At 45.8% G+C, this 23937-nt stretch overlaps 1 protein-coding gene across 2 annotated transcripts in view; it reads right to left on the bottom strand.

Annotated features, from left to right (window-relative positions):
- The window catches only part of DDAH1 (dimethylarginine dimethylaminohydrolase 1), a 50027-nt gene extending 28965 nt beyond the window's left edge, over window positions 1-21062 (bottom strand). The window contains exon 1 of one of the 2 annotated variants that reach the window (XM_032446352.1): window positions 20770-21062. In XM_032446352.1, coding sequence (XP_032302243.1) covers window positions 20770-20940 — 171 coding nt within the window. In that variant the 5' untranslated portion in view covers window positions 20941-21062. Of the gene's footprint in view, window positions 1-20244; window positions 20629-20769 lie in introns of those variants that run through there. The other variant, XM_015870178.2, reaches the window with a different exon arrangement.
- Window positions 21063-23937: the final 2875 nt, after the last annotated feature.

Raw genomic sequence — 23937 nt, 5'->3', positions numbered from 1 at the left:
AGGTTTATGTAAGGACACTGAAAAACAAGCCCTTTTGCAAAACTAGCTTTTTTTAAACATCTCCCTATTTCCACTCAGCATCAAGATGTGAAAATCCAATACACAGCAAACCCTGCACTCTCAGACAGAAGAGGCCAACCTCAGCTCGAGTTAAATCTTCCAGCTGTTCCCAGCTCCTTCTCTTCTCTCCATCAGACAGGCTCGTAGCACTGCCTTAATTACTTGTTTAGGAAGGATGTGACATGTTCCAATTTAATACATTTAGCTCTTCTTAGAGCAAATGTAGAATTAAGCCTCAGTATGCACTTGACAGATCTCTTAGCAACTAGCGTGCAATCGGCCAACAATGGATGATTCACAGTTTTAGCAAGAGTGTGCAGAACTGCCTGCCAAAAATCTGAATAAACGCACATTGCTAGACACTATGGTAAAGTGTACCCTGATCTCTTTTAAACTATTATATCATAGAGGAAAGTTAAACGGCACACATTCCAGCAGCTCATCAGAGTCTGGAAATACAATTGAACTGTAGTATCTTGATTTTATGATAACTGATACTTTTCTGCGGTTATTTTCACTTAATTAGAATAATGGTACCTTTCAAAGAGAGCCGCTAAAGTCCATCTGTTCATGTAAATCGGAACTGCCATTTCCGTTCCCATTGCTCTGAAACAGGAAGAAGTGAGCCTGGAGGACGCCAATTGGGTCATTTATTTCAGGTCCTAATGCAGGGCCGACCATCCTCTCACATCCTTAAACTGCTACACAACCCCTTGGGAGCAGCGCGAGGTGGACAGGGTGTACCGGGGCATGGCTATGTTTGCTTCACTGCCCACAAAAGCATGCTGAGGATCAGGCCCACTTCCTGGTGAGGACTGCTGCTGCTACAAAAGCAAGGTTATTAGCATTTCTACAGCCAGATATCTGCCTTTGCTGTACAGTTTCACTCCATACCTCATACCTTGCTTTGCAAGAGTTTTTTTTTTTTGTGCACTCCATCTGGGCATCATAATACACAAAAAAAGACAGAATGAAAGCCTTTACAAAATCCTATCAAGAACAAACAAAACAGGAGGAGTGCTGTTAGGATTACTTCCATGCCGCAAGAGCATGGAACACATTGCCCCTTTCCCTTTCTGCTCCAGCCACAGTCAGTGAGTGCAGAAGACATTTCTACACCTCCCTTCTTCCTCACCTGCTCCACAGCTCCAGGACAGCTTTTGGCTCGGTCTGGGTGTGACAGTCCCTCCAGACAGACTCTGGCAGCAGCCCAGCAGCCCGCTCACTACCCACCCAGGGTCCTCACGCTGCAGGCAGCTGCCTCCAGCAGACCCCTTCCAGGTAAAGCAGATGTGCTTGGCGAAATAAGTGGCTTTCTTTGGCACAAGAGTGCCCAGGCCAGTTGGAAGAACTCTAGAAGGAGAGCTGTGGTCAGGGGAAGGAATGTGAGCACACTGCTCCATGCTGCCTTAACAGTGGGGTAGTTGCGGGATTCCGCCTGTGAGGCTGACAACCCTGCAGAGCAAAGCTTTCACCTTGCAAAGCATTAGGGAGGTGCATTAAGTGTAGAAGCACCACAGCTTCTGTGAGAATGAAAATAGGGCAGATTGAAGAGAGGAGCAGGTACAAAACAGAAGGTGCTTATAAATTTTTTGCTCTGTATCAAAGTTTCCCACTGCCTCTGAGAGAGACAACACTCTATAGACAAATCAGAGTCCAGGAGGTTTTTCCATCTGCTTCCACAGGACTGGATTGCAGGGCTGAAAAACAATGCAAGCAGTGGGGCTGCAGGAGAGCCAGGCACTATGGCCAGAAGTGGCAGTGTGTGACCTCTGCCTGCACAGCCAGCATCATTGTGCGCTCAACAGTGCACCACTGCACCTGGAAACCAAGCACTGATTTTGCCTAGAAGCAGTTGAACCTCTGCAGGAAGGGAGGCAGAGGGATGTAACTTTTCAAACCAGCAGGGCTGCAGCTGGGGAAGCTGCAATGAAGCATGTCACTGACATGAGACCCCGTACTGTAGGAGGCAGCAGATCAGGACCAGTGCACTCTGCTCTGACCATACAAAGGCAGTGGGTGACGGTACCGTGAACCCACACCTTCCCCCAGATTTTCTACAGCTGTTGGAGAACTGCAAAGCCAGGTCTGAGCTTGCATTCTTGCATGTTGTGATAATCAGCTGGGGTTCGGAAAATCCTTCGAAAAATCTAATGTCCTGGCAACTTTGCAAGGCTTCTGAAAAAATAACAGTTTAACATCTGGAACAAAAACACTCCAAGGAAGTCCAAGAGCAACACAGCGCAGAACATTTTCCCCCCATAGCTATGGCTGTACAGCACTTCCTTGTCCCCAGCTCGCTGAAACTGGAATGTTTGCAGCAAGATGCTGAAACATTTCATTGGAAGCCATGCAGGAAGGTGGAAAGATAAAGAGCTATTCATGTACTTGAACATTTTTTAATTTTCTGAGCTTTGTTTATTTTTCTTCCTGTCCCATGAATTTCCTCAGTCATTTAATGCATCTTAATCTTCATCAATATTTAACTCTGCAGCAGGAATACTGCATACCTTATGTTTTCCCATTTAGCTTAAGAGTATGGGGGGGGGAAAGGGTGCAGAATGGTCTATGAGAAGAAGAAAAACAGCTAGTTCTAAAGGAAACTGCCTTTCCTTTTTCCACAAGGTGTCCTGGAATGGAGTCAGGGAGAAGGATGAAAGAGAAAGGTGGGCAGCAAACACATGGTGCTACTCATAGCTCAGTGGTGTCGTGATTTAGAGCACTCTCCTTCCTGCCTCTGGGGGCCCACATTTCAACCTGGCTACACCAAGACTGGAAATCTTTCTCTGGGATGAACTCAGCCCTCAGCAGAAATTAGTGAGCAAAAGCTGCTCCCTGCAATAATAATAATAATAATAATAATGAAAATGCAGCATTGTTCTCAATGAGCTAGTAGTTTTTATAAATTTTATAAGTAACTTATAAACATTAGTTACATATTAAGCATATATTCATATACATACATACAAAATCCTTTCAACTGAGGATATGCATTGTCAGCAAAACTTTACGACCTAAGGGAAATCCCATCAATACTAGCATTTCCTGCATCAGCAACTTCACACCACCAGCAGCAAGGCAGGTCTGTCTGAAGATGTCCCAAGCAGAGCAGAATTGTGTTAGCAGAGATGCTCTGCAGGATGCAGTACTGCACCCAAGGCACCAGCAGCAGATGAGTGATGGCAATGGGACCCACATGCTCACTGCTGCAGGCTAAAGGTAGCACAAAGTATTGTACATTTGCATCCACCAGCAGTTCCAAGATCCTAAGGCCCCTGAAGAAGTTGTGCATGTCTTCAGCTCAGTCAGAGAAACCAGACAGAACTGCACTATACCTTGGACAACAGGAGTCAAATTAGATCTGAAATATACCTCATTCCAGTGCACTGCTTGGAGGATTTACAGCATGAGTCTCAGTACAATAAGCTTTCCTGCAAAGGGAACTTAGACTTCATAGAGCACATGGGATTATTTCCAAGGAACGCCGCTAACATGACAAGACAGCAGAATCAGGCCTTGTAACACTTCCAGCTGTGAGTGCACTCAGATGCACGCAATGGCACACATCGCCCATGCCACCTTCCATACAGCCCCAGCCACCTTCAGGGCAAAGGCAGAGCCAGACAAACCCACCTAACAGTTCTCATGTACCAGCATACCACATAAGCACAGAAAGGAGAGAGAGGAGCTCTGACAGAGTTGCTGGTGGAGGGTCTCAGATTGCAGGACCAAGATTTAATTACATCCCTCTTCCTGCTCACAGCAGAAATCTAGAGTGGCTTCAACAAATACTGGGCACGTGGACAACTTTCAAGTGCTCTCACAGAAGTTCTCAACTCCTCCTCTCCCCCCACACCCTGTATGACACAGGGCTTCGTTACACACCATGAGCACACAGCTCTGCATTAAGGGAATCTGGTCACATCTGAGAGCCAACACCACGTAGAGTGCATCTCAGCCATAGAAGACCAAATGAGAAACAGCTCACACTGGAGAAGGATCCACACTCACTGCTTCATTGCTCTGCAAACAGAAAACTACCCAATGAAGCAAAAACAGAACAAAACTCAGACCAGAAATAAAGCAATTACTGGCTTTCAGCAGGTTCCTAGCAGCTCCAAGCAGAGATGCTACATTTTCTGATGGTTTATTTGTTCATTTATGATAACCTCTTTCAATCAGAGCAAACATGATAAACAGGCACTTCAGAAAGAGTGCAAAAACACTTTTCAGATTTAGCCTGGAATGCTTTCTAGGCTCATGAGATTTGCCTCAAGACTTTATCTCCTCTCTTCCCAGAAATACAAGCAAAATCCACCAAATCTATTTCCTTGTTTCAAGCAAAAGTAAAAATAATAAAAGAAATATTTTAAAATAAATCAATACATAGCTCTCGATCTCTGTCTTGAAACAGTAGTCAGAGCTACAGCCTGGTCAGTTGGATGCTCCAGTGGCACTGCTATGTGACATGAGGCAATCTTACAGAGATTATCCACCCTTGGGCTGACCACCACCAAGGATCCCAGCACTAACGTTTTTTGGGTGGTCTTTGAAAGTGTTTTCTTTAACATAACTGTGTGTGCGCAAACTGAACCACTTTCTGCAGTGGATGTTCAGCAACAGAATAAGTACATAAGGCACTTTATTTTTTAGCTTATTTCACTGTGACATTACATTCCATAAGAGGTAAGTTCCTTAATGTAATTTAATAGAAATGTCCACACTGAACAACATTCAGCAGCATCCAAACTATATCTGCCTCATTTTAATCCTCCTGGATTTCTGAGAGTTTCCTCCAGCCCTGGACTACTTGGTACCTACTGCCATGGCTTGGTGCCCTCCATCCTTTCACAGAACCTGGACACCCTGTGGTGGATGAGATAAGACCAGCACTACCACCTCAGAGTCAATGTATCGCTTCACGGACCTCACACACAGACACACTTTCCCTGTTCTGGACACCCCAGACACACAGACAGCCCATTCTAGTCCCTTGTTATCCCTCTCATCTTCCCCCAGTATTGAACTGGGTTCTTGCTTACCTCATTTTCATCCCACATCATCCTACCCCATCTGCCATAGCTAATCCCCCTCTTTTGGCAGCTGGCAGCCCAGGGGACACCTCTGCATTTTCACTGTTGGACTATATACAATGTAATGAATCCTTAATTAAATGGGCTTGATGAGTAAAGTCGTCCAAATTAGGCTTCATCAGCAAGACAAAACCCCAGCTGTCTTTCCTAAAGGATATAAGGAAGCACAGTTTAAAATACCTAGAATCTAATTTTAGCACAGCAGAACAAGTTAGCAAAATAAATTCATGAGGTAAGCAGGGAATAGCTGAAAGAGAAAAAAAAAAATCTTTAAGATCTTAAACAACCGGGCAAGTTTTAATCAATACAGGTTTTACAGAGACTCTGTCATATATGAGTTCTTTCAAACAATTCAGCAGGCTCAGTGTAGCCAGTAGCAAGGTTGCAGCTGGTCTCACAGAGGTTATCACTGTACATTCAGTGTATTAAAAGAAAAAGGTGCAAAAGCCTTAGAAAAACACCCCCAGGAAGCTCACTGTAGCTTCATGGAAATTGAATAAATAAAGCACACATCCTCAGCACATCCTCAACATGCTTCTCACCTCTTCTGGATGAGAGTAATACCAGGAGCTTCTCCTGTTTAATCTGCAAGAGAGATTGCACTTGGTGCTGAATGACTCTTCACATTGACTTCAGTGGGAATAAACTACCCCGGATTTCAGGAGGAAAAAAAAAAAAAGCACTAACAGAAAGTTAATGAGGTACAAACCGAGTTATGAATGGACCAAAGAAAAACTCTCCCAAAGCTACTTCCTGCCCTGCTGTGACAGAATACATGCCTTTTAAGGCCTCCTTCTCACCCTCTTCCCTTCTTTCGGCAAGGCATTATTGTACAACAGGACTTTCCCCATTTTTCTAATCAGTTTCCATTATGTCCTTTTGCTTTAAAGTTCCCCACTGTTACAGCTCCATCAGGAGCAATAATGTTGAAAACAGCAGCACAGGCTGGATATGGCTTTTAAAACTGTCTTGAAACAGAGCCAAGGTGGAACAAGTCTGCTGGACAGGGGTTAATGCTCGGCTCCCTGCCTCCAGTGTGGGCATCTCTGCTTTTGTCCAGGCAGCTCTGCACAAGACAAAATGGAAAGTTTTAGAGCAGAGTCTAGCTCAGGTTAAGGAAAAATTCTTAACCGGCAAGTTTAGGAAAGGGTGTTATGAACCAGGGGGCTGGGTTTGGCCTCCTTCAAACCACGGGGAGACCCCAAGGCACAGCAAAGGCGGTCCAGCTCCAGCACAGGGAGCTTCCTCCTTGCCCTCCTTCACTAGAAGAAGGAATACAATGCAAGTTCACTTTGTGTATTCATTCTGTTGCTTTTACGTTCAACCTAAAGAAAGCCACTGCCTTCCCCCATGTACATACACCTTACTGTCTAATTATCATTTTACTCATCTTTAGATATTTCCCTCAGCTGCATCCCCACCTCACCACTTTGAACTAGCAAAAAGCACCAGGCCAGCCTTGGAGTTGGCTGGCAATCTCAAGAGACAGGCTCTCACAAGAATTTCCTGCTTCTGGTTCGGCCAGACATACTGCAACAACAGACACTCTCGTGGTATTTTGGCACTCCCATTCCTCCTTCAGGCCAAGACCCAGGAATGCAAGCAAAGAAAAGTTTTAATTTTTAGAATTTTAAAATAACTCAGCTCTTCTCTCTGCTGCAGTGTCTGTCGAGGTGGCTTCCACTGAGATGAGCTGAGTTGGAAGCTACGGTGGTGTAGGCATCACCAGGAAATTTGCTTCCCAGAAAACACCTTGGTCAGACACCACCACAGTGGGATGTCTGGGCAGTTTAGTCCACAGACAGAACTGTTATGGAAAGAACAAATAACTCTGATTCTCCCAGCACAATGAAATGGGTTTTCATGAGCCCTGTGGTGCATCCAGTAAACACCTCAATCAAGATGAGCTAGTTGGTGAAAACTGTGTAGGTCCACCAAGCAAGACCTAGAGGTCTTTCATGCACATTCCTAAAGTGCAACCCACGAGGGAATAAGGAAGCCAGTTTCCACATTTTTTCAGACTCTCTGAATTACAGTGCAAGACTGCACTGCACTTGGACAAGGCTGTTTCTGTGCAACTAGTGGCTCAGTAAATATTTCAAATACTTGCAGACTGTTACAGCCCACACCTGCACCTCAGGGAGCATCTTTCTAAGCATCACTGCTGGGTCAATACAGTTCCCACCAACTGATCAGTTTCAGAAAAAGCCTTGCTGGAAATGCAGAACTCAGACCACGTAGAGATGCCCTCAGGATCATTTTCTTCTCAGCACCTTTCAGGACAGCTTAAGCACGTGCCCATACTTCTAGCAAGAAAAAAAAAATAGCCATGCTGGACATTGGAGAGGCTGCCTTTGTGAAGGGCACTCTCAGCACGCTGGTGGCTTAAGTTTTAGGGACTGGTTTTGAAACTGCAGCCAAAAATTCTCAATACAAGATCCTAAAGCTGGGTTGGGCCTCTAAATCATGTTCAGAAGCAAAGGGCCCTGCCTCTCTGAGATGCTGTGCCTGGCCTTCCCATTCTGGGCTTTGGCTGGGGTCACAGAATGCTTTCCACGGCATGAACAGATATTCAGGCATGTTAAAACACTTTAAATAAAGACCATGCTGCTGATCTCATCTATGAGTTATCACCTACACTGCTGCCTGTGCGGGGACGAGGGTAATGCATGGCAGCAGGCAGTGTGTGAGATGAGTTCTCCCTCTGAAGAAAAGCTGGGGTTTACAGCAGAAACAACTCCCTCACCTTCAGTGCCTTCAGACTCCAGTGTAGTCCCCCAAAAGCTACATGACTGCATCTGCCCTTTGCTAGGTACAAAGGGACAAGCCTACAGGAAAACTGATTACAAAAGCAGGCAACACACATGGGAGACACATCAGGTGCTTTATACATCAACAACAAAGAGATGGGCTTTTCCATCCCTGGAGAAACATAGAAAGCAAGACAAAAGACTAAATGTTATTTAAAAGTATATGGTACATATGGATTAAGCTTGTCCATAAAACTCATTGCAGGATATATTAAATATTACTACAGAGTATTATGCATGCAAGTTCTATTGCATTACTAACCACACTCACAAGAACTGTGCGCTCCAATTTAAAATCTCCTAGTGAACATCTAAGGCTAAGAAGCAAACCATGTCATTTCAACAAATGCTACATTACATCAGACTTTCCATTACAGAAAAACATGATTATGAGATCAGCTTAGAGACATGGCAAGTAAGCAGACAAAGCAAGAAAGAGTTTAAGCATTTTAAGCTTATGGGAGCTACTACAGGCTCCATCTTAAGCACTGGCACCTTGCAGGAATAAGCCCTCCCTACTTACACACTTATGTGGCAGAACAAGATAAGTCTTAATTTTTTTTAATTTTTTTTAAGCTCCTTGAATGTTAATATCACACAGACAAGAAGTTGGGTTTGTTACCAGCACAGCACCTCACGTGCAATGATGTGGGTGAATTTGCTTTCAGGAATGCAAAACAGGGCACTATTTTTAGACAAGGACTTTGTATTTACACAGTCTCAATGAGACCATACACACTGTTTTATTAACAGCTCTTTGTTTACATTCCATCCCTGAGCAATACAGATCCATTTCTTAAGGTGTTCTGCAAGTACTGATGGCCACTAGAAGGGCTTGCAGACCTTTAAGAGCTCCCATTAAGCTTCTGGTTGGGTGCAGCAATCTTGTAAAGATGGAAAGTGGAATTAGGTTAAAATCAGAGAAGTCTGGTGCAGAATTACAAGTAATGAATTTAGTCCTTAAAAAAAAAAATCAAGCATGGATAGAGCTCTCAAAAAGCTGCTCACAAGCTTTCTGTCATTTCTCACATCTGCTTTCAACTGTGCTGAGTCTCCCTTAAGCATAGAAAAATGAGAAAGATCAAGTAATGTCTAGGAAGTATCAAAGCCATAACAAGAAAGAGCAAGCCCAGAGAGGGAGAGGATATGCTTATCCCAGATGGAAACTGCTCACAGCTAGGGAAGAAGGACAGCCACAGGAGCACTTCCCCCACTGGTACTGGGAACTCAGTCTTAGAGCATGGATAGTATCACTGTTTTTCTGTTTTCCCTGGCATTTACTTTTGCTCCTCATCAGTCATCCTGCATCACTACGAAACGGAGTCATGGCAATCTGGACTGAAGGGAAGCTGCAGCTCTAGCTACTGGGTCAGGCAAGCCCACTGGTAGCATGACTGCAGCCAATACAGTCAACTCCAAAACAGGAGATGCAGCTTGAACCCTCCCTCCCCACCCGGCAGGGTCAGGCTACAAGCCACAAAGCCCAGGGCTCATGCAGCCTGTCTCAGAAGCCTGCCATCAAGGTCATGGGTTCACACCAGGTTTCCACACAAAGGACTCACAACCGGGAGGACTTTTTGGACACACGGTCACAGACAAATACTTACTACCCATTGCCAGCCACATCACTTCTAGTCCTGCTCCTGTTAAAGGCACCTCACAGTTGGCAGTGGAGACACTGCAATGCACAGCAGGCCTGATGGTCTGCTGTCAGAAAGGGCTTTCAGGCTGCTTGTGGCCTTATCTCAGATAACAAGACTGATGCCACTCCTGGCAGTCTGCCACAAATCAGACCCACCTGAAAATGCCTGCTGTGTGCAGATAAAAGATCTGCAGCTCTGTTTCACAGACTTTTAGTGATTTGATTAGCTGTGAAGCAGGGGTGTAGGGGCAGAAAAGAGCAGCACCTCTTCCAAAAGGCTCCTTGTGCTTTGAAAAAAAGAAAAAAAAAACAACCCACAAATAACTGTTTTATACCACCAGTACTGGTATTTTCAGGCTCAGTCTACATCAGGCTATTCAGGAAAGCCTGCCCATAATCTCCACAGTCAATACTGGCAGATTATCAATAGCCATCAGCTTCCCTATGACAATGTCAACCTCAGGGGCTGCGAGAGGCTGCCCTTCCCACAACACCTTTCTGCCAAACCTCCTCAAGGACACACTCTTCCACAGCACTAAGCCTGGCTCTCAATACATCAAACCTCTGTATGCCAAGTATTCATTGCTAGGCCTTTCTAAGAATCATTTTGCAAAGCTTGGATGGCAATATGTTTTCACAGCTGATGTGGAAAAGCTAGAAACAACATTTCCCAATGAGAAATCTGTGTTACAAAGTGTGCTCTGTTTCTTAGGGTTAATCTGACTTGCTAGGGGGAGGAAAAAAAAATCCTTTCGTACTGTTGGCATAAAATATCTCTGCTTTTCTTAATGGTGGAGTCGTCCCATTTTCTAGTTTCTGTGCTAAGATAGATATATGGAACAGAGAAGAAAAAATTAACATCTGACCTCAGAGCATCCATTTGTTGTGCTACAATGGCCCACCTATGCCACCTGACACCCTAATTAAGCCTGAGTGAAGGTTTCTACAGTCCAGCAGAGCAGAAACACTAGCAAGATGTTCACAACAGAGAAGAGACTCCTCAAGTGCAGCTCTTGGACCACTCACGACCTTCAGGATCACAGTGAGTGACTCATTATGAGGCTGCTAAAGAGCTATCAGTATAACAGCTTATTCATAATACATCAGCCGCTTAAGTGGGTCACAGAGACCTGGATATCCAAGTAGCCTGACTCCAGCAGCAGTCAGTGCTGGCAGCTTAAGGAAAGAATAACAAAGAAGGACAAGTATAGAGTGATTTTGTCTTGGTATAATTTTGCCTTGCTTATTGTAAAAGGCAGCATACACATTTCCAAAGCCAGATATTGCATCTGGATCAAAGTGCTGAACAGCTATTGAAGGATCTCTTTTGTAAGCTTGCACCCAGCTGCACTTTTGGACCCCACAACATCCTGGCAATGAAACTGACAACTCAGTTGTGCACTGCATGACAAAATACTTCCTTCTGCTGGAGTCTGCTGCCTGGGTATTTCTCTGGATGTCATCAAGTTCTGTACTAACATTCTCATTTCATTTTCGCTGTACCATTTGCAATACAAAGCTCTTCCATTTCTCCCCTCCTCTTGCCTAAAATAGATTTTCCAGACAAAGGCATTTATTTAATTAGCCTTACCTTCGCACAACCCTGAACTGCATCAAGATCTTCTTGCCCCATATCAGCCATACCTTTTCTGCTTACGCTGTGTTTCCAAGATAGGCAGCTAGAATTTCACACTCTCCAAATCACTTTAATTATCTGGAAAATGATCTTCTGTAGGACTAGTAAATATCTCTCACCTTTACAAACAGGTAAATGTTTAGCAGTAAATTCCAGACTATAAAGTACACTTAAAACAACGAAACAGTTTGCTATTTCTGGACATGCCAAAGCCTGGCTCCATCTATAAGCCATTGACTTTTCCAGTTAACTGATCACATGGGTTTGGATGGAGATGATCACCTCCATAACTTCTGGACTGCAACACAAAGGACACCAACCACACAGCAGTGAAGAGAAGGAGGTATACACAGGACTCCTGGTCAGAGAGATCAGTCTGTGGGGCATGGGAGGAAAAAAAGACAGCTTTCATGTTACACTTCTTTCCAGAGAAGAAAAGACAAATCCAGAAAAATATCACAACGCTGCTATGAACAACCAATTGTGTGGCAGGTCTTGTTTCAGCTCGGTATGGTGGCCAGCTGGGGCTGAGCTGAGAAAGAGGATTTGATCTTGCCAGAGAACTTCAGCTGGCATTCAGAGACAGATGTAAAGAGCCAGCTCCTTTACTATTAACACATGCAACCCTTCCAGAAACAAATTATCACAATTATTTTTTGAAGACAGTTCCAAGCATTGACTTTCTACTGAAGCGAAAATGAATTCTGCAAGTCTCAAACAAGCTATATTTGATGTATGTGTTTGTTTTTGCTGTTGACTCAAGGTAACAAAAGTCAAAGAACAGCTAACTTGTTTGTGAACAGTTACTTTGGATGAACACAAAACCTGAGTTGGGTACATCTCAGCCATAAAACACCACATTTGTTTTATTTGTTCTCTTTAAAGGAAATACTAATACTACTACAAAAGAAGTAGCAAGAAAAGATGTCACCTTGTGCTGTGGTCTCATCCTTACCCCAGAAACAAGGCTGACCAGTGCTTAGTGCTGGCCAGATCACAGAACAACAGAGTGAAGCTTTCTCACAGCACACACCTTGACTAAATAGAGATGTACCTCTGTACTTAAATACAACACTTAACCAATTAATGATCAGAAGTTGCCAGCCATAATAATCACACATAATAGGAGCACACACACTGCAGGCACTAACACATGCAAGCCTTCCAAAAGCAATGACTGCAACACAAATCACTGTGCTCTGGGATAACTTCTGGGCAATGAAGATTCTTGCTTTGTACAGGTGACTCACGTTTTTATTAGACATCTAAAAACCGAGTCTGCATTTCTGATCCAGCACTACTTACCAGGAGACTTATGATAAAGACAACAAATCCTCTGAAAACTGAACAACACAGAAGAACTGACAACATGTCCTTAGACTAATTTGTATCACTAAGCCACTAAACTCACTGGGTACTCCATGAGTGGAATAACAAGTGCAAGCCACATCTGCGGCCAAGATTGTGTACCACACCAATTGTCAAGAATCAGTAAAAAAATAATAAAAAAGCAATAATGGAACAGTAATAATATTTGTAGAATACACACTTGTAGAATACTTCCCTGTGTGTATGTCCTGGCACAGTGCTACTGGGGCAGCCCAGGAAGCTCGGCCAGGGAACTCACTCTATGTAGCACAGCATCTCAGTAGACAGCAGCAGAGCCCCTGTGCAGCAGCTCCCCCACATGCTTCATCACTCTCAGGAGATGCTGGAACATCCTCCCAAGAGTAAGAGAGCACTGCAGCTTCCATATGAATGCCCTCCTTTGCAGGGTGTGTGGGGTGCTGCGGGACTGCAGGGAGAACAGGACTGAAAAACACATCAAGCAGCTTACACTGGGGATAGTATGAACCTGCCTTTAAACCCCCAAAGCAGAACTCCAGTGGTGACTGTGGTTAAACTAGTTTTTATGATGCTTTAAGTGAAGTGGTTGCCAAAGAGAAAGATTTAGCTTCAATTTGACAGTCTGGTCAGAATTCTCTTGGGGAAGCAGCGAGGTAGCTCCAAGCCATCTGTCTAAGTCAGAACAGCAGAAAAGGCTCTTTTCATTCTTCTAAGGAAATGCTTAAGGTTATTCGGAACCTTTAAGCACTTAGCATTTGCACTGAACCATGAGCTCACCAAGGACTATTTATCACAGCCAGAGGAGCAGTGATTAAGAAAGATACAAAAGCTGACATCAGGCTTGCAAAATAATAATAGGTGTCCAGAGGAGATTAAAAACAGGCACTTAAGGGCCAAATTATTTTGAATCTTTTGGTCAGCACTTTAAGTTATTGCTGAGATGTAGCAATTTAATAACGAAGTCTAAATGCTGCCTCTGTTAGAAAAGCATGAAAGTCAAGTTACTCTTAGACCATCCTGTGAGACTGTTTTACAGTTCTATAGATAGAAACCAATTATAATGAATACGGTCCAGTTATATTGATTTGACTAGAAGCTGCTTCCTAATATTTTCATTAAATCTGTGATCACAGTAGCAAAATTGAAAACAAAAGAACAGTTCTTGGCATGGATCATTTGCCCAGTGTCAGCCCTATTAATATAGGTTCAGAGCTACATCAGCAGTGAATTCTGTGACCAAAGCAGAATCTTCCCAAACTATAAAGCAATACTCCAACCACAAAGCAGATGGAAGGGCAGGGCCACAGAAACATTTCAACCTCATTTTGAAGTAGACTGCTAAAAGAGGCTGAAATACTCCTTCCACACATCTACTGAGACATCAATTATATACGCCCCTGATATCAGCCTATCCAATACCATCAAAATGTTTGGCTTTCCCCCCCCCCCCCCCCCAACTTGCTTCAAGTACTATTAAAGAGGAGTTTTTATTATTTAAAATGAAACTTCTCTACTGGTTACTTTTCAATTAAGGTATATGCTAACACCAAGACACTGACACAAAAGCTAATAAAACATACTGAAGAAAGCACTGATATAAATTCTGATGAAGGCCACATGGTTGCTTTCCATGCACCATGATGAGCAGCAGAAAGCTGCACCAACCCCAGCACACTTGTCCAAGTGACATATTCTTTGAGGAAGATCATTACACTTGGTTCTATCAATTATTTACTCCCAACGTTCTCCATACAATATCTCTACAGAAGACAACTAAAACCTAGGTATCCAGCAAAATCATCTAAACCTATATTTGGCTGGGACTTCTCCATTTGTTTTCAGTACACCTAAAAATAGCTGTGACAACCAAAGACAGCATCTCCTACACTTTCACTGTGGTTTTGAAGTTAGAATGAGAATGTGGTAAAAAGAAGAGGCCATATGACCATGTGCAAAATGGGAAAGATATTCAAGTAAAAACAGTCTGAAGAGAAGGGTGCTGAACACCATTTCTAATTTACTTCTAGCATCTTTCACATAAGGTTTCTAATAATGTTTACTCTCCAACTGGCTTAAGCACCAAGCAGTGGCAGAGAGGTACTCCTGAGGCTCCTACCAAACTTTCTAAGCAGAACACCAAAGTTAATCAGTAACATCACAGGTTAGGTACAGTAAAAGCATGTAAAGGGCTCGGAGCAAATGAACAAGAACTCCAGTGTCTGTTATGATAATTCACAGAGCTATGAATTATTTAAATATTTTGTTTACCTCTCGCCTCTCTAGGGATCAGAAAGCACTAATCCTCCATGGAAGTGAGACAGGCCTTTGCCAGTTGCGCAGAGAAATGCTGCTTTAAATGATTAGTCAGCAGATACAGGTTCTCATGCACTAGCGCACCATAAAATAAATCCCCCATAGCCTAATTAAGTTCAGAAGCTAGCAGAGCCTTGAATCTACTTCTCCTGAGCTAAGCTTTGCTATTAACAATTATTCTACAGAGAAGATGTCTATCATTTAGCAACAGCAATGCAATCTCATCTGCCTGAGTGATATATAACTCCTTACCCCTGATAGCTTTTTCTACCTGGCTGCTTCTCTGCAGGCTTCCTGTTTTCTTAGAGGCCTCAGCCACTTGGGCTGAGAACCACTCCTGCCAGCACCAGCATTCAAGCTCGAAGACCAAAGCCCAGCCACTCAGCAAGCTGACGTAGGAAGAACCCAAAGATGCTCAAGAGGCAACCAGGAGGCTTCCTCCAATGCTTGCTGAGATGACAGCACTTGATAAACATATTCAACTGCTACTCATACCCTGTTCTCCCTCCTCCTATGCTACAGCAATGCTGCTTCACAGGTTGTCCCCAGGGAGTCTTCTGGGGGAAAAAGATGCTCTTGGGTGAGTATTTCCCTTCTTGACCACCAATGGAGGAATTGCTCACCACAATCATTTCTGCAGCAGCTACACTTCCTTGCCTATGCAGCAGCTGAAGAGAAGAGTTATTGGGGGCCTATTCTGCTGAGCTTTTGGATTTCCATCTGCCTGCATAAGCACAGAAATGGTGCAAGTGCTGTTTGTGCTACCCCAAGCACATTAAGACAACTTAGACAGTAAATGCAATGTGCTGATCAGGGATCATCTACACATTTAACTTTGGTGCATTCAGAAGGTGACATGAAGAACTTAGACCAGCAGAACAAACAATTGAGAACACACTGCCTGGACAAAAGGTGCTGGAACTTGATCACAATGTTTTCATTAGAGTTACTCAACTCAAACATCAAGCATGCTGGTAACTGCACACAGCTAAACAAAACACTGGCTTATCCACATTAGCCATCCATCTCTGGCTTACTTCAAGAGCTGTTATCTTTTTACTAAATCCTAAACTCCCCAGAAACTATGAATTTTTAAAATAAGTTTAGAAGTTGATAGCACAGAAACATAATGCAGTGAAATAAGCCCCTGCTTCTTGTAAACAAAACATTAAATGCATGACCAACTTTTCTACTTTACTAAAATATATATATACATATACTGGGTTGTTTCCCAGTACGCACTGAACATGACCAAGTTGAATTGAACTCTTTTTTTTTCTACCCTACAATAACTTGGAGCAAGAATAAACAGCCACAGCAGCTGCTTGATTTTTTTCCAAGCAGACAACCAGTAAAGAATCCAGCCGTGCTGGAGGGGTAACCTATAGTATATCTGTAAAGCACAGAAGCTCAGTCAGCGCTATTAAAGATGCTATAGAAATTTTCCTTCTACAGACAACATTACAGTTGATGACAAGCCTTCTTAAAATGGAGTTTAGTCAGTGAACGAACACGCTGCAATGGTTCTTAAATACTGCATTATGGTTTTTGGCAACATGAAATGGGCGAGGATGGAGACAGCACAGCTCAGTTCACACATCTGGCAGGCAGCTTATCAGGAGGCACTATATACCTGAAACAGAACTGCTCCAGCTGCATATTCAGCCAGGCTGCTCTCTTTCGGATGCACTATGAGTGTCCCCACATCCTTCATCATTGCTCTGATCAGGCTACAAAGCCTGACCTACCACATGCCTGGTGACGAGCTGCCTGGACACAAGCCACTGAAACAGTAGGGTAGCCTGCAGCCCATACAGGTAAAAGAAGGGACAAGAGAGCCCTGCCTAGTTGCAGCACCAGCTGGAACAGCTCTCCTGCACTGCGGGAGGTTCAGGGCACAAACACTTACTCAACAGACAAGCTTCATATTAACTGGGTTAAGCCAAGCATGCGTCAGCCACTCTCTTGAAGTATTCATGGGTTATGCTTGTGTTACATAAAAAGAATAAGAAAATGCTCTTTGAGAAACTGGTACTGTACGTGGATTCCAACCATCCTCCTCCCCTCTGACAGCCAGTGACAGTGCAAGTGACAAGGCACTAAAGCGGCCCCATGCACACAAACACACCAGGCTGGCCAAGCCAGATGGGTTAGCAGTAGAGTCCTCCAGAAGCAGCATGAAGAAACCAGTTTCATGAGGTTGTGTCCTTACAATTGTCTGTAAGTGGATCAATCCGACCAGAAGCCAATCTCCTCTCAAAGCAGGACCAGCTATCAGAACAGACCATCCTTCTCTGGGCTTTATCCAGTCAAGTCTTGAAAGCCTTCATAGATGGTGGCAGAGCAGCTTTTCCAGGTCCTCATTTTACTGCTTGGCTGTCCCCACTGCAAAAAAGCCTTCTCGCTATCCCATTAAACCCTCACGCTCCAGTCTACACCCACTGTCCCATTATCCTGCCACACACAATGAAATGCTGTGCCTCTGTTCTTGATAATCCATGTAGATACCAGGGGATTGCCCTTAGGCCTCCTGAGCTACTTTTTCTCCAAGTGGAGCAGGTCCAGTTGCCTCAGGCTGTGCTTCAGCCCCTGAGCAACTTTCCAGTGAGTGTGCTGTTGGTCCATCTCTTTCTTACACTAAGAAGAAAAACCAAATTGGGACACAGCCTATCAATGCTGTTTAACAAGTGCAGAGTAGAACACTTTCCTCAGCCTACTGGTTCTGCTCATTGGTACAGACTGGGATGCTGTAGGCCATCTCTACCGCAGGGGCACATGATGCAGGCTCACATTCAGCCTGCTGCCCACCAGACCCACTGTATTTCTCTGCAGTACAGTCCTCAACATGTGTGTCAGCCAGGCCTTCCCTTAGCAGTAAGGCAGCCCTAGATCTGCATGGCATGCTGCTGCCCGCCATCTTCTCCCCATCTCTCCATAAAGCACTGCTGTAGTTGTGCTGCTCCCTGGAGAGCAAACTGTTATAAATAATTTAGTCACATGTTCAGACAAGCACTACACTGCATTGTTAGTTTTAAGAGGATGCTTGTTCAATTTTTTATTTTATTTTTCCTTTAACTCACAGAAAGCTCATGGGAGTGATCGCACCATCATTCAAGAAAACTAATAAGGTTCAAATTATGCTTCAAAGCTTTTTCTCTTGATTTATGACTGTGTCTGGACAAGTCACCCATGGAAAGAAATAAATCTGCTCTGCTGTATCTAGTATAAATCTACTATGTTCAAGCTTTATTTCATATCACATCTGAAATGCTACTTCATGAAAGTAGTTAGCACTATCAATAAGGAACCTTGTAGCAACCCCAGCAGGCATGGGCCAAGCAAAGAAAAAAACCCACCAAACCCAACAAAACAAACATACAGAGAACAACAAACAAGAACAGAAGCAGAATAGATTTTCTGTTATTCTCAAACTGACAATAAACTGTAATGCAATGATAAACTGTTAACATATGCATCCCCTCCAGCACAATCCTTTTAATTTTTTGTGGATGCTGGAGGAATAACATCTAATTATGATTTAAAAGAATTTAACATATCTAGAATTACATAGTAACAAAAAAGCCATGATCTGATCTTTAAGAAAGGAAAAACAACAACAACAACAAAAAAACACAAATTGTTTTACAACACCAATAACTACATCAGATGAAACTGATGTGTGGCTGAGCATGTTGCTGTCAACCCCAGGAGGCAGCTAATGCTACCAAGCACTCACATTCAATAGTGCTTCACTCAAGGGCCCTGCAGCCTTCTTCTCTCAGGCACCACAATGCTCTCCCCCCCGTTACTCCTGCAGCCTTGAGTTGTCTTTGTCCACTACCTCTGCTGAACCAGAACAGCCAGTGACGTTGAAAGGAGAAGAAAACAACTTGATTCCCTGTATAAAGGTGTAACCTACACCATTTTATTCCTTGTCATATATATTTCCTTAAATCACCTCAAACAACAAACAGCAAAGTTATAGCCACTAGCCCATTCAGTTCTGCTGTCCTATCATGTCCCTTTGTATTCCCTCTGTGTCGGCAGAATGTGAGATCTCTAAGTGGACAAAGAAATGCTGCCTCTTGCATTCTGCTGGTGCTCTGGTTGCACGTGTCCCACCTCCTGCCATCTGTATAACATAACCCAGCACCCCTTTCTGCCCAAAATGCTTATGGGCTGTCAAACACACCCAGGCAGAGCAGAGCCAACACCACTCCACGGAGACACATCTGAGTTAGTACAGGGAGCAATTGATAATAGAGCAGTTCCTCCTGAAGACTCTCACAGTACACATCAGTGACTCACAGCAAATGACCTGCACAAGCCCCCTTGGGCCTTGACAGCTCCTGGAAGCAGCACGTGGCATGCACACTTGGCTCTAGTGCTGCTCCCTTTAAGAGCATCCAGGTGTGTTTGAAGCAGCAGATACACATGTATGCACAGGGAAAAGCATATGTGCAAGAGCTGTACAATACCTCAGACTCACTGTTGGACAAAATTCAGATGAACTTTATTACTAGAATTACTAGGGCATCACATCAGAAAGACTCAGAGCCATACAGACCATTACACACTTCACTGTGGCCCAAAGAAGCCTCCCCTCAGCCCCAGGCATGTCAGTGGGTGGCTGCGTATCACAAGCCCACAGCAGTGGCATCCCAGGAACAAGCGTGGGGACAAAGAGAGTCACCCCAAAACCTGCCAGCAGGGAGGCAAGAAGTCAGCACAACAGTCCTGCAACCTAGATATGGGCGAGCTGCTTGACTCCCTTCTCTGCTCCTCGAGGAAACAGATGGGTGGCACTTCACTGCCCAGCAGACCACCTCCTGGGTGGGCAGAATGCGGAGCCCTGAGCACACCCGAGCCAGGCTGAGCAGCTGCACCCGCTCAGCACGCGGGGCCCACGCAGGGGCTGCAGGCACGCGGTCCAGCGCAGGGAGCAGATCCCCGGGCAGGGGATGGGTGAGGCCCTCGGGCACCTGTAGCACCGCCCGCAGCCCAGCACGCCACGAAGATGGGCTCGGGGCCGAACGGAGCGGCAGCACCGCCACACACTCACACGGCTTCGCGGTGACCCACGCGAAGGGCGCGACTCCGCCGCCGGGAGCCCACGCGGCCGCGAAGGGCCGAGATGAGTCATGGCTCGCACAGGGACAGCGCGGCGCTGACCACGGCCGCGCTCCGGGCACCTGCGGGCCGAAGCCTCCGGGGGGCGGCGGGGCTGGGAGGAGCCCCGCGGTGCCGCCTCAGCGGGGACGGGCGGACCCCGCCGCACCCCGGCACGGCTCGGACACCCGCACCGCCCCGTACCGTACCGCACCGTACTGTACCGTACCGTACCTCCTTCCTGCGGCTGGGCGCGCCCGGGCGGGTGAGCAGCGCCGTCTCCTCGCAGACTACGGCCGCGTCCTCCACGAAGACGCAGTCGGGGAGGCTCTCGTCGGCCGGCAGCTCCAGCACCTGCAGCCCCAGCTTGCCCCGCAGCACGCCCACATACAGCTGATGCTCCCGCTCCGCTCGAGCGAAGTCCACCTCGGGGCCCGCCGTGCTGCGCAGCGCCTGCCGACACAGCGACTCGGGCAGCGCCCGCACCACGGCGTGCGTACAGCGCCCGAAGGCGGCGGGGCCGCCGCCCAGCCCGGCCATGACTGTGCGGGGACGCGGCAGGATCCGAGCGACCCGGCTCCGCGCGGCTGCCGCCACCGCCGGCCCCGGCAGCTGATAAAGCGCCGCCCGCGGCCCGGCCGCGCCCCATTGGCTCCCCACCAGGCATATTTCCATGGGGCCGCAGCCAAGCGCGCTCCCATTGGCTGGCGGAGGCGGCCGGGCAGCTCCATTGGCCGCCCCCCGAGGGGCGCCGCTTACCTGGGCGGTGGGCGGCGGCGCTGGGACCCTCGCGGCATCGAGGGGGCTGAGCCAGGGTTCGGCCAGCGGGTCTCTGGGGTTCGGTCCGACCCGAAGCTCGGTCCCGGGTTGAGCTGCTGGGGCTGCTCCGGTTCCGCAGCGTTGGGGCTTGGGGTGCCACGTGCCCGGCATCACTGAATCGACGGGCGGTCATCGACTTTCGAAGGCTCCGTGTTCCCCGTGACACCGCCTGTGCAGGTGCCTCGCTGGGGCCGGGAGGCGACGGCTGCGGGAGGCAGCGCGATGTTTGCCGTAGGGACCTGGGGCTGCTCTCCCGCTGAAGGAGCCGGCCTCTGAGCTGTAGCCACTGTGTTACGCTCGTCGGCCCATCTGCCGGCACTGTGGGCAGCTCCCGGCATGTGGGAGGTGGTGGGAGAGAGTTCCAGCTGTCCCCGAAGCGGTATGTGGTCATTCTGGTTATCAGCCTGAAGGCCACGATGTTTTTTTCCTTAATGTTCCTGTCAGAGGCAAAGCCCCTGATTCGTATCAAAGTGTTCTAGCACTTGCTTGGGCGTAAGGTCATTTCTGTAACAGTATCTCCCTGCACAATGATCTTCATAACCACGGTAGCACATCCACAAAATTCAGACACCTGCATCTTCCCATGCTTCTTGTAGTAGCCTGGTAGTAGCCCCACAGTGCCCGCCCGCAGCAACCTGCTCCCCTGGGGCCAGTGGTTTGTCCCTAACAGCACATGCAAGATCTCCCACAAAGGAAGGCACTTCTAAATGCAATCTGGAACAAGTGAGCGCAGCCAATTCCAAATGACTCTACAGGACTGTTTGTCAGGAGAGCTTGTCGTGATCTTTCATTCCTTTAAGGCACTGAAATTTCTACCTCTGCAGGGCAGACTAGCTAGTAGGGGCACCAGCATCTTGCTCCACCTCTGCACTGGGGACTGAGACAATAGGGATTTTCTATCTCTCCCCCTACAAGAAACCCTTAAACCTCCCCCCTCACCCCCTGGAGATTTTCCCCATGCCCCTGCCTGATTCATGGCTACCCTGGCCGAGGGGAGCCCTCAGTCGACCCTCCACAACTCTAGCTCCCCACAGAAGCAACTTTGGCTTTCCACCAGACCTCACTCTGCAGGAGATGTCCGCAGCACCAGCTCCAGTGATGACAACAATGCTGCCGCCCTCCCAAGTGCCTCAGTAATCTCTCCTCACCAGAGCAGATGGGAAGAGAGGAATATGGGCATTCCTTCCAGCCATTTTTACTGGCAGGTGTCCCCTGGTCACAGAAGGGAAGCTTGGAGAAGGCTGCCCACACACAGCACTGTGTTCCCCTTCAGTGCTCAGACAAAAGCTGGGCAAGCTGCCTTAGCCATGCTTCTGTGGACACAGGCACGTGTTCAGGGTTTTGGGATATAACTAACAAATAACATGAAGGAAATATCAGAGTGTGCTTCTAAAATGGCAGCTGTCTTGATGTTCATCTGCATTTCTCACACGTTCTCCATACGCCCTGTAACGGCTGCCTTTATGTAGCGTGCTGAGGCGCAGTTGTTTGAATAACGGTGATTCACTGAATAATGTGCAAATATTACTCTCTTTAAACAAATGGGCAGGCAATTGAGCTGCCATCATTTTGGATGCTTGAAATTCTTGAGAAACAACTACAGATGGTATTGTACTCCTTCTGGTATATAGTATTCAGTAGCTTGCAGAGTGTAATGTGCAGTTCTTCCACAGCCATAGAGCCTATTTTTACTCATTACAGATTTGGGATGTGGCCATTGTCAATCTTTGGTTCGGTTTTGTTCTTTTAGCATGACTTTTAGACAGAAGAGAAAGCACTGCTATCTTTGTGCAGTTTGAAAACATGTTAGGGTACCTCCTTGGGATCATTTCTGCACTTCTATGACAGGACAATGTGGTTTGCCCTGGAGGCACTGACACTGACCAGGTCTCAGGTGGCCCATGGGAGCTGGCCAGGTGTCATCTCTAGCATCTTCTGCACACCCTGCCATGGGGGATAGGGCCAGAGGAAGGGGAAATGTTGTATGCACAGAGGCATGCAAGGAACATTATGTATCTTGGAAATACACGATGTTATCTATTTAGAGCAAGGTTGCAGAAATAATTACTACAGTAAGAAACCCTGTGTTGTTTCACAAATTTAGAAAGAGGAGCATTGTACATAAAAATGGAGAACTGTTTGCTGATCATGATTGTTCTGTTATTTCTGTTGAATAGAGAGGCATCATGAGCAACCTAGGAACAGATGCAGCCAGAGGAAAATTGTGCATATTTATAATAAATTTAACAAAATATCAGTTTACTCACAATTAGCATCATGCAATAAAACGTGTTCACACAGTTTTGCAAGAGTTCAAAATTAATCATACGCAATAGTACAAAGTGGCTCAGCTTCAGTCATCTACATAGTATTTATTGTCTACGTTGCTATATATCCAGCAAGCTCCCAGTAACTTTGTCCTGCTGGAGCGACTACTATAACAGAGCAAAGCTGCCTCCCAGCAAGAAGAAAGCTGCATCGTTTATGGAATTCATACAAAATGATGGAAACAGCTCTCATATCAGAAGATATAATGCAGACCACTCAAGCAATATCATAGAAAATGGTATGTGGAAGAACACTTCATACAGGAAATGCAGAAAAGAATGCAAATCTATTTTATTATTATTTTTGACTGACACTACACGGAGTTGTCTGCTGGCAGTGACAGTGACAAGAAAATTGCTTTGCAAAATACATTTGCAGAGGCATATGTGAATAGTGCATTCGCTTTTAGGAGAATGCAACAGACACTGAAAGAGAAGATATGGCTTAAAATGTATGACAGAGAAGTCATCAATAAACAGAGCAAAATTCATCCAGTTGACAAAATCACTGACAGCATATTGATAAGATTTTTTTTCACATCCATGGTTTGAGAGCAGTTTGCAGCTCTGTACAAAGCTGCTGCAAAGACTCAAGGAATAATCTGTCCTCCTTATCCACCACGTTGAAGACAAGCGTGAAACTTAGATTATTGCAATGAAGAGTAAAGAAAACATCCCAACATCAGGGAGCGAAGAAAAGATTGCTGGAAACAACAGGCAGCCCCAGCACCAGGTGTTTTAAGTCATTAAAAAAACTGTCAGGAGCAGAGGGCTGGAGGTG

Source organism: Coturnix japonica, chromosome 8, assembly GCF_001577835.2.
Source record: "Coturnix japonica isolate 7356 chromosome 8, Coturnix japonica 2.1, whole genome shotgun sequence".
In the NCBI taxonomy this organism is placed as follows: Eukaryota; Metazoa; Chordata; class Aves; order Galliformes; family Phasianidae; genus Coturnix; species Coturnix japonica.
This window is presented reverse-complemented; position numbering and strand designations above follow the sequence as displayed.